The sequence below is a fragment of the Ciconia boyciana genome, chromosome 8, assembly GCF_034638445.1.
Source record: "Ciconia boyciana chromosome 8, ASM3463844v1, whole genome shotgun sequence".
Lineage (NCBI taxonomy): Eukaryota > Metazoa > Chordata > Aves > Ciconiiformes > Ciconiidae > Ciconia > Ciconia boyciana.
Window position 1 is genome coordinate 59352527 of NC_132941.1, and position 12192 is coordinate 59364718.

Below are 12192 nucleotides of genomic sequence, written 5' to 3' on the forward strand. Positions count from 1 at the left end.
CTTTAGTAAAATATTATTTGTTACCAGGTACATGAAAGCAAGCTGAATTTGTTTCCTTTACAATCCTTTCCTAATTTTTTAATTTCAAGTGTGGCCTTTCTATTTGCAAGTATTTTAAGAGCTGAAATAAGCAGAATATTTCCCAAATTTTAAGAATGTCAAAAGCAGACGCAATATTCACATACTTAAAGGTGCCACTGCCGCACATGGAAGTCCACTTGAAGACAAAAGGAAAAGAACCCATAAAACTCCAAATTTCATAAGTCAGTCTCAGATACGCTCTGTGGTATTTTACTAAATAACCATCTCCGGAAAATTTCCTTGACCACAAAGTTTATCTGTTGAAACAAATGCTAATTTAGAAAGCCCACTTGATGGCGTAGTTTTGGAAGAGTATTCACACCTAACATAATCAGAGTTTATAGGCTTTAAGACTTTCTTCACCATGTATCTTTAAAAAAAAAATAATATAGCAAGATTTAACAGCATGTTGCTTTGTTTTCCCCTTTTCCTTAAAAATTTAAGGTAATGACAGATAACAGCATTTTTGCAACGATTGAGTTCTGCGAGGGCATTGCACTTGCACAAAAAAACTTACATTTTCAACAGGTCAGACAAATTTGCAAAGCATATTCCTTATTATTTACACCAAACTTCCCATCCTTTCATTAATTTAATTTTTAAAATATGCAAAATGTAATTTTTCTTTCAGTAGCATGACAGCAAGCAAATTAATATGGTCAAGCCTGCAATTAGAAAAGAAATAAGTGCAAAAAGTGCAGGTATTTGGTTGTGTGAAGAATATAATGAAATTATACTAGACATTTATAACATACAAAAAGTTTGCTGAATGTTTTATCACTATAGTTTCATCACTGTATTTCAGACTTAAGGAGGAGAAGTAGCAGAACTCTGTTACCAGACTAGATAGAATACAACATCAGCGGTCAAGAATCCGGCTCCAAATTCTGTACAGAAGTCAAAGAATAGGTACTGTACTGAGAGAGAATATAAAAACTTTCTGGGGCACTGAGCAAAACTGAAAAACACACAGAAATTAAAGTGATCTTTCATTTCTGGAACACTAATGATTGCCAAGAAAAATTTTCAGGTCCCAATGGCAGATGTGAGTTTAAAGCTCTGTATTTCAGCATGCAGTGCTGCACTGCAAAAGAACTGCTGAGAACGGTCCCAGGCAACCTTCATACCAGCTTATATACAGTGGTGACAAAAAAGGGAAATTGTGTCATTGTTACTTTCATATATATTGTATATTTCTTCTTTTACTACCAAAATCCTCTGTGTCTTTCAGCTTCTACCTCATCAATATCTTCAGATGCAAAATAAGCAAGAATATTTACTCACAGGGGGACTCTGGACAGCAGTTGTAGTTAGTTCAAAAAAGAATGGGAGACCTGGAAGATCTAAGAAATTACTATGGGACCAAGCGTCAGACATCTAGATTGAGTCTGTTCAAACATCATTTTCAAGTGTGTGTCTAGAAATTCCAAGCAGCATAAACCAGTCAGATTAAGTCAGACCTGAAGCTTAAAAGACCTGAAAAGCCAGCAACTGCATCCTCTCCCAGCCATCTGATAAGCATCTGTGACAGCTGAAAATACTGAGAGGTCGGACGATGATGTCAAACTGAGCAATCTGGCTTCTAAAAGGTAATGGAAAGAAACACACGGAAAGAAACATAACGCTAGTGATATGTTGGTGACGTTACACCGTGTTTCAGATTCAGTAAAGACATAGTATTTTTAAAAAATTACTTTCCAAACCAAAAAAACGTAACTGCACACAACTTAAGGTAGTTATTTTGGGCCCCCGTTAATAAAAATGAACACACTACTGAACCGAAATTGGAGACTGCCTATTGAGAGATCATGAGTTCCCTTACTCAGTACGGGTAAAGGGGAAACGCTCCTAGGAGCCAAGGAGTGCACAAGAGTCATTTAGTATTCTTGGATCATCCACAGAAAACATATCACAAAGCTAGGGAGACAGGTAAGCAGCAATTTTATTACAAAAAATAATCACTGCTGTGGCCCACACAATCCTTAGAAGCAAAAGAATATCTTCTGGAAATCCATAGCACTGATAAACCACTTTAGTACAGCAAATACAGTTTAAACAGTTGTACAAGGCTACAGAGAAAAGTGCAAAGAGGAGCTCATATAGTAATACAAGCAATAAAAAGAACAGGTTAAGGAAAAAAAAAAGTCTTGCTGCAAACCAGAGTTTAGTTCATAAAGAGCAGAACAGCACAATGACTAGATCACAGCCTAAGCACTACTAGGATAAGATATAACATAAACCAAAAACTAAGAGGTCTGACAAAAAACCCCACCCAACAAACCAAGAGCCCACACACCTTTTCTCCTGCTTTAAAGAGAATTATTTTCTCTCCAATGAACGAAGGAAGTAGATTTTATTTTTTTCAATTATTTTGTTCAAGAGAAAGACAATAAATAATGCCTTAGATTAATCTGAATAACTTTTATAAGTAAGACTGAGTGAAACAATTATTTCCCTTTGCTTACAACATAATACAATAGGATAATTACAACATTTATACTGTCCTGGAAAGAGATTAATAACTTGGTGTGCCAAAAAAAAGCTCCAAACCCAGGAGGCACAGATTAGCTTGTAACCAGGCAAAATTCAAATGAAAGGCAAATGCATGTGCCCACACACAATGCAGAAGTGCCTCAGAAACTTACTGCAACTTTCATTTGTTCATTTTTACTTAAAAATATATATTTCTTTATTAGAGCTCAATCACAACACCAAAGCTGCTACTTCTTGAATCAGAACAAGCCTACAGCTATAATTACTACAAACTTAAGAAACACACGTCCTTGCTTTGTCAAGAGTGAACAAAAGACCACAAAACATACCTTGTACATTCAATTAACGTGACTTTTAGTCGACCTTCTGTCAATAGAAAATCCTGTATACAGAGGTCTCGATCTTCATATTCATCAGGTGGCAGTACTTGAAATGGAAAAAATGGCTTGAACCTAGAAAATATAGGAGAGACTTATCTTAATTCAAATGACATAAACAACACTAACACACTGAAATAAAAAAAAAGGTAAGAGGCTTACAGTGAATCTTTAACACTCCTAATATGTAGGAATGGTAGTATTTCTCTTTAATTGGTCAAAAGGAACAAGTAGAAGGTACTAAAGCCTTTTGAATGCAGAAGACTGGAGAGCATATAAACAAAGACTGCTTCACAGGAACAGATATGAGTTATATTTACTAGTGCAGATGATTTTGAGAAAATGGGAAGCTGATCAAATGACATAATATGTTTACAATTGCAAATGTGATTTAACACAAGAGTCCTTTTGCAATAAATATCTTACCAGGTCTTTGTTTTAAGTTCATCTGCATAAAACATCACAGCATTGAAAGGCGAAAATATACTAAGACCCTAAAGCTTAAATTTTTATGACACTGCTATACTTGGAGGACTGGTGCATCCTAGTAAGCAGTACACCTCGGTTACACAGACTGATACTTCTCTCACTTTATGAAAAACATTCAGTTGCTCTTTTCAGCCAGCCTTCTTGAATTAAAATAAAGATACAGGTATTCTAAATATTTGCCCTTGGGCTTTATTTCCCTCATCACAGCATGGGATTCACAGGAAAAGCAGTTCATGTTCAATATATTAAGTGTTTTACATACGTTATCTCACCACATAATTCTCTCTTTGATTAGAATACGCCGAGTTATAAATACCGGTTTCATTTTTAAGTGATAGTGCTTCAGTGTCGGACACAGCCACGATCTGAGGGAAGGAAGGAGGGGGAGAGGCTGCACAGCTGCAGCCCCATCACACGGCAGACACACACATGCAATCCTAACAGCAAGGGCCACAACCCCGCAAATAGAAAGATACCACGGAATCTGCACTAGCATTTATATAAAGTATTTGAAAACCACCTGCACGGTATTCCTTCTTTCTGTTTGTATTTATTGCTCCCATTTCCTAGGACTGCCTCATGCCTTGGTTTCCATCCCCTCGCACTGACACAGCCTCCCAGCGATTACTTCTGTTGAGAAGACTTACAAATAGCAGGACACGAGCACCACTGCCTGCAGGATGTATCTGCCATTTCATGACAAAGAAGTCTTTCATAAGTACTGTTTGCTCAACCATTGGAGGCATCTGCTTGTCACATTCGGAGATCACAGTATGTTCAGAAAACAGTCACATGGATCTGAACTGAAGAGTTTCAGAAATTCAAATAAATAGTTAAGCGCCCTTTAACTGTCTGCACACTCTTCAGGAGGGAGTCCGGTGCTCTGATTTGAGACACTGCATTTCTGTACAAGCATCAGCCTCGTACAGAGCCACGAGAAAGACATCTCTTTTGTTCTCCCTGTGAATACATACAGATCAATGCTCCAGCTATTTTCCTGAAATCCAATTCAACTTCTAACTTTAATTTTGTTCCAAGTTTCTCCCTCCTTAACTCCTTCAGGAAGAAAACTGTTTTGAAATTGCTCAAGTCAAAATATTCAATTTAATAAAAATAAACTGAATATTTAAGTCTATGTATGAAAAATATGAAGCGATTAAATCACACTGGCCATGGTTTAGGCTTATGAGTATACCATAAACAACCAACCCAAAATATTCCTTGTGCATATACTATCTGGTTTGATACTTTACTCAAACTTCTTTTACAGTTCTTGAATTATTAAAGGAATAGTAAGCATCACAAGAACGGGGAAAATACCACCAAGACAACTCACTATTTTCACTCTACAAACTCCTAAGACTTAGTGCCACTGCAGGGCCTGGCCACCTCCCTGCTCAGACCCACCCCGAGCCAGCAGAGCACACACCACCCCACATTTCTCACTTTAAGCAAAAGCAAGGGTACCCTGCTCCTTTTAGAAATTATTTTTACCCCCTCAAAATACATATTTAGCTCAGATATTGTTAGACAAAAAAGGAAGAGTTAGGCAACCACACTGGAAAATAATGCCAAGTTTTGAGTGAATAAATACTTGTAGGTTTTTTTTTTCCCCAGCACAAATAAACAACTTTTCAATTAGTACCAGCAACTGCCCATATACCTTCCCCAAAAATCTATTTTAAAAAAATAATTTTCCATGGGAACCTCAAACTAAGGGGCCTCAGTGCGCTATTGAAACAAGATTTCTGGGAGGGAGGAGAAAAAGAATCCAATAGGTTACCATCACCTCTCCAAGTGTCTACAAATGCACGGCTTAAAAGTGTTGGTATTGATAAGGTCTTTCCCTTATATATACACCATAAAACAGCCTGCAGGCTATTTAACAAAAACACAAACCTGTACAAATCTATTTTCGATACCAAAAATAAGCAAGAACAAAACAAAAAAGCAAAATAACAGACTGAAATATTCCAGTAGGGATGCAGACGTATCTACCTACATATTCAAACCAAAAATGTCGTCTCTCCAGTAACTTCAGAACAAAGTATTAAGTACAGCACACGCTGCACTCTTTTGCTGCAGCACGGAATGATGAAATAATCCGCAGAACAAGCCATTTCTTTTGGTAGATTAAGACACAATGTTTACTATAATTTTGATTTCTATTTTCAAAATAGACTTTTTAAAATTAATACAACAATGAATTAAAGAGGAAAAAAATTCTAATACACCAATGCAGTTACATACAATAACATGCAACACACTTAACAGCATGTGCTGGACTTTGTGCAGCACTAGTTAAATTTTCTACAAATATGGGATTAAAAAGCAGTCTCAACAACATTAAGTTTACAAGCACTTACGTTCACATTCTTACCACTGAAACTATTTGCAAAATTCTTAGCAAAAAACCCTAACACATTACCTATTTCCATTGGCATTAGCAACATACAAGTAGCTAAATATCCCACATTAAATGCATTTTTAATGTTCAAGTGCTGCTCTGAAGCCTTCCAATTTTATAACATAGCACTTATCTACTTGAGGTAATTTACTAAGAGTTTCTACATTTCCAAAATTAAACATCGGACAAATTACTATTTCAAGTAGATTTCAATTATATATTAGTTAAGTGAACTGTTGACAGACTATTCAAGTACAAGATAACCCAAATTTATTTGGAAAGACTTTCCTACTGGGAACTGGTGAATGAATACAGACTCAGACAGCAACAGTCAGTAACACGGCAAGACTCTGTTCCCTTCTGTTGTAAAACCACACATAGGCAACCTGCAATCCACACACTGAGTGGATTACTGAGTCAGGCATCACAAATTCTCTCACCTTTTTCCCCGTGGTAGGGAAACTCCATGAGCTACTCTACCTTTTAAAAACACAATCGCCAGTAACGAAGGGCACTCCGAGGAGTGCCATCACTGCTGCTCCTCCATTCGGTCTAGCAGGAGCGTAGAACAACAATGGGTGTTCTCCCTGCTGCGGAGAAGCCAGATTCCCCGCATCTGTACCATCACTAACTTTCCTGCTTGAGAACAGTCACGGCACTACACAAAATGAATCGTAAAGTTTGCTTCATAAAACATTTACAGTAGCAACAAAACAACACACTTTTAATATGAAAGCAAAGCTGCATTTCCTTGTACGAAAGTACCAACAGTAGGCTTTTAGCTAATAGTGCCAGTAACACAATTCAGTGAATGGGACAAGAGGTATGAACTCTATTCCCAAGCCCTGCAGACTACGGTACCTTAGGTGATTCAGTATCTTCCTGTCTCAAGCTTTCCTATGTAAAGGAGAGATAAGTTTCCTATCATCCTGGGTTTGTTATTATAATATAGAACTGATTTTATTAAATATCTTGTGTAAATAACCTTGCTGTAATTTCTGTAATAGCTTTAAGAGTGTATTTTGCTACCCTCTAATACTTAGTCCATCTTTAAAGAGCAAAAGTCAACCAATAAATGCTTTAGAGAAATTCATCACATCAATTAAGAAAAAAGATCATGTAGCCTACCAGGAATCCTGCATTCAAAAAGTCTATAAAGAAACCTTGACAGCAAACTAAATGCCTCAGTTAATCTCAGCTGGTCTCTGCCTTCATCACAGCAGCCATCCCAGAATCTGGTCAGTTCTGGTAGGTTGTTCTTGTGAATTCAAGGCTCTCACTTCGCAAACTCTGAACAAGAAAAAAAAAGTGGTTGCTATTTGGCTGTCTAGATCTTTAAACACTCATCCAGCATTCTCAGCTCCCTTAACTTTAACCAGTAGCCAAAAAAGTTAGGTACATAAATTGGTGGACCTCCATCAGTGGCGAACAAGCCCGTAACAAATGGTCTGCAATCAGTCCATTCACTGCTGCAGCCTGAAAAAAAGGTTTTAAGCCTTAAGGATGATGTGGGGAAATCTACGTGCTGCTCCTAACAGTACAACAGTTGAGAAAATAATACCAAAAGGTATTTAGAAGAAATACAGTACCTTTCTAACCACTGCTGAGCTGCTACCAGGGTCTCCAAGGCAGATTTTCATTGCATCTGTATTAGATCCCCTTCAAGTGGGGTCTAATGCCACCATCTCTTATTCAACAAAGTCAAAAGGCAAAATTCATGCTCATGTCACAAATACTAGACCTACAGAGCAGGATTACACCAACTCAATCCATACATCCGAAAGCTTCCTTTTTAATTCCAAACCTGTGAAATGGTACTAAACAACTACCAGAAGTAAGGTAAAATTTGTGGGGGAGAGATTTTACTGTCTTTAAACCATATTTGTTAAACCTTTGTAAAGTCTTCACCTTCTCCAGAGGAACAAAATAGGCACATTGTAGCTATACTAGAAAAAAAACACCTTATGCTCCTGCCCCAAAACCATGTTTGGATATGGGATGCTATTAAAAGAAGTCTTTACAAGTGCCTTATATTAGATGCTTATAATGCCTTTTCAATTTGTTTTTAAATTACCAGTCTCCCTCCACAAATTTATCGTCTTATGTGTCCAGAAGTCTAAAATTCAAATAGCACGCTATTAAGAAAATGGTAGTTAAAACCCAGCATTTTAACTTAATATGAATATGAAGAGGAATATCCATCAATCAAACTTCATGTGAAATTTTAGCAAGTAAAAACAAACCTATAAAAATAATATTTTACAGAAACTGTTGAGTAGCAAAAGTGTTTCTCAACAAATACCGCAAGACACAAACAGCAAAAAAAAGTCATTTCACATGAGGAACTAGGTCAGATGATTATACTGAAAGATAATTAAAGTTACTCAATTAATATGCAGGATTAAAGGTATACTTGAAGTAGCATAATACTGAGCTCTTCCACATACAAAGCACAGCAAAAATGTTTCCAGACCCTGCACACAGTCAGTGTGTCTCCTTCAAACGAAAAACTTCTACACTTCATTCATTTCATATTTCACAGAGTCACTTCAGTGGCTCGTTTGCTCTCATCTCATCACCACCTCACTCAAAGCCTAGATCAAAAATGTATCTGAAAAAAAAAAAAGGTCAAGTTTGTTCCCCTCATTTTGGGTGTTTTCAGCCCCTGAATAATGTTATTCTTCCTTCCAGCTGCCAATTCTGTGGGGGAGGAATTGACCCACCTGGAACAAGACTGTAATTGTAATTGGGGTTTACTTTTAGAAATGCCTGACCTATGTTTGCATTAATTTGTATTCACTATTCTGTGATGATTGGTTTGTGGTCCTTAAGTCAGCTTTTAACAGAGGAAAGGACAGGATCTCTTATAAGCTCTTTTATACCTTAGTTTAGTTTAATTAACCTATTACCTAAATTAACTGCTCCCACCAGTACCTACTTAACTACAATAATTTTAGTTGCATGAGGAAATCTATTAAGAACTGGGAAAAAAAATTATCAATTTATCTGGCCAAAGATAACCAAGCACTTATGTGATTCTGTTCATTGCATCTGTTCAGAATATCCAGAATCACAGTAAGAAGAATAAATGCTAAGAGCTAAACACAGACAGGAACAAACTTCAAAAGCTCTCAGTACTCCATTTCCTAATTGGAGAAGCAGAAAGACTTACAGCTTCATTTGTAAATGCAGGAGGAGGCTAGGATTTTGTAGAACTTTAGCTAATAAGTGAGAACATTTTTCTAGAATAAGTTCTGGGAAAAGTTTTAAATTATTCTCTGGTTTTATAAAGGAAGTTTGATATCTAAAGCAGTGGTCTAAAAATTACTGGATATATGTTTAAGACCACATTAATCACTTGTATTATATGAATTCCAACACTACACTACTGCCATAAAATAAGATTAAACATCATCAGATTTATGAATTTTTAATTGAGTTACATTAAATGAATATGTAAATCTTAATAAACAGCACAAAAAGAGACCTTAAATCTCAGAAGAGCCCACCAGCTAAAAATGCAAGTATCTTTAGCATAAGGCTACTTTGTGTACATGGCAATCTTAGAATTTTGTTTACCACTCTAAGTAAAAATTAAATCAAAATCTAAAGTCGGACTGTGTTTAGTAAAGCACCAGTGTACTTTTGTAAATGCTATTGTATTTGAAGATTCTAGTATCTAAAATATTTTTGAAAGAATAACTGATGAATTTATTTTCAGTTTTGGGAGTACTCAAAAGATTCGACTGACTACAGAACAGAACTCAGTCATTTTTAGATTGTCTTTTTTATCTAATTCACAGAAATAGGAGTCATGTGCTTGTAAAGTGTATAAATTTCAAAAAAGTGATTGACACCAGATATTTTAAATCATTAAAAAAATCCTGTATTCTTACACTGTGTGTAATTTAAGAGGAACTTTACTTCTACCAAAATTCTAAAATATTACAACCCACTCCTAAAAAGGCATGATCACATTAATAAGATTTTAAAAGTACTTATAAGCTTACGTTTAAGCTTGTTAGGGTTAGGTATTATAAGCAAACAGCTTATATCATTCTTCACATCGAAGATATAAAAGTGGAACTTGTCCTTATTTTGGAAAAAAAAAAATTAGTAGTACTTTCTTTTTTTAAAAGTACTTTAAAAAGAAAAGTACCACCACTGCAGATTTTGCAAAAGCAATTCTCCAGCTTCCCCTGATTTCACAAGGAACAAAACTGCAGAAATGTGTCAGTATTCATATTCACAGGACTTTAATTCAAACTATACTCTTATTCAGTAAAGAAATCTACTAATTTCAGCTTTACCCACACCCATGAAAATTTGGCTTACAAACAACCTGAAAAACATTGCAATAAGAGAGTAGGTTTATTTTCTAGGAAATTTTATGGAAAACTGCAAATCAATTCTAGCACTCCACCCACTGTGTTACAGGATATTCTGCCACAGGCATGTGGGAGGCTCATACACATAAGTTCTCAATATATGAACAGTCACTTTTTAAATCAAGACCTCAAAAAAAAAGCAAGGATTTTATTATTCCTTTTCTTCCTTCAAAGATGTTTCACACATTTCCAGATTCTTAAACTACAGTCATCTTTCTTACAGTGATATCAGTACCTCTGAGGTATATCTCGAATCAGACACTCAAGACAAACACTTTAAAAACTTTAAGACCTATTCTATAAGAACAAATAGAAGAACAAATGTAAATAGTCAAGTAGCTCCTTCCAAAAAGACAGAAGATTTTTTTCCTGCTTATATGACAGAAGGCACTGTAAATACAGCAAGGAGAGACTTAAAGATTTGCCATTGCCATCTGTATTGAAATAGCCATGGGTAAAAAAGAAATCTTGAATCAGGCTTATCAAAACTACTTTCTTATCAGCACAAACAAGATCAATTTGACCATGCACAGACTTTTTTGCATTTCAAGAATACTAGTTTCCCAAATTCTAAATTACATGAATACTGGAACAGTTAACTCCCTGCAGTCAATGCCTGTATGATCTCTGAGTTTTCATGTGTTGGTTTGTTGTTTTTGTTTTGTTTTGTTTTTTTAAATTGTATGTGACCTAGCTGAAGCCAACTGTTGGTTCAAATTAAGAGGAAGAGAGAAAAATCCTGCTATATTTCAGTCTCAGACAGGACGAAGACAAAGTTTCCCTGTCTAACCAGAAAGCCTGAATAGCTGTGGCTCTGCTCCAAATGGGACAGAAGATGCAGAATATGCTCTTGTTCACGTAAAGCTGGAAGAGAAGCAGGTGTGGTTCAGCAACCAGCTTTTAGGCATTCAAGGAGAACAGCTGCAGGAAAAACACCACCAACAAAACAAAGAAATAAACCCAAGCCACCCCAAAACTCTACCTGTAGCCAGTTGGATTAGAAATTGTTCCAGTAACTGATGCTAGCAAAATGCTAGCTTTTTCTCACTTCACCAATATATTCTCCCATAAGGAGGTCTCAGGTCTCTCTACAAACATCATCTCTCTGCAATCCTGGTCAGAGGAAAACGCTGTTGATGTTCTATTAGAAGTCTAAGCTCTGTACATGACTCATTCACTGAGCTCAAGAGTTTTAATCCTCTGCTCTAAACATTAGCCTATGTTCATAGGAAAACTAGTGACTTCCTCTTAGACAGGAGATGACTGTCTCACTGCTGAAAACAGTCTGACAGCTGTAAACCAAAAGTGAAAAAATATTTGTACCTGTTCTGAATTGTAGACATGATAGCTTTCTAGGGTTTATCCTCACTCCTCCAGTTTGTTTTAAAAATGCTCGAACTACAGAAGCTTCTCCTCAATCTACATTTATCTAGCCAATTCTGACAAGACAGAAGATGGTCCAATTCACACCCTTAAAGTCTTCCAAAGTGGTGGAGACAGTCTATCTCAGGATTAGTAGTACCATTTTCAAAGCTGAGGTGACTGCCAGCTCACCTTAGAGTTGTAAACAGCTGTAATTAAGGATCTGTTTTACAGACAGCTCAGCTATTCAGACTGCAGTCGTGGGGAGGGCACTGATGGAGACCGGGGGACACACCGTGGCACGCACAGACTGTCCCCTAAGCAAAGGTGTCACCATTTGTGAGTCACAGCATTTCATTAATGGGCCCATACTGTAAACAAACGGGATCCAATAACACAGAAGCTCAGTCTGGACACGACCTGCGGCACCGCTGTTGACAATCAAATACAGGAGGGGCTTGCAAGATTAATTAACAAGAAGGATTCCTGCACTTTGCAAATCCGGCATCACTGATGGCAAGTTTCAGTCGGGACTTGTGATTACATTTGAAAGAAGCAGCTGCTCAAATTACCATAATTTTCTCCCATCATCCCC

General features: G+C 36.6%; 1 protein-coding gene across 1 annotated transcript in view; it reads right to left on the bottom strand.

The window, feature by feature from the left end:
* PDZD8 (PDZ domain containing 8) overlaps window positions 1-12192 on the bottom strand; it is a 66839-nt gene that overhangs the window by 43120 nt on the left and 11527 nt on the right. The window contains exon 2 of the mRNA XM_072870389.1: window positions 2904-3026. Within this exon, the coding sequence (XP_072726490.1) occupies window positions 2904-3026 (123 nt within the window). The remainder of the gene's footprint in view (window positions 1-2903; window positions 3027-12192) is intronic.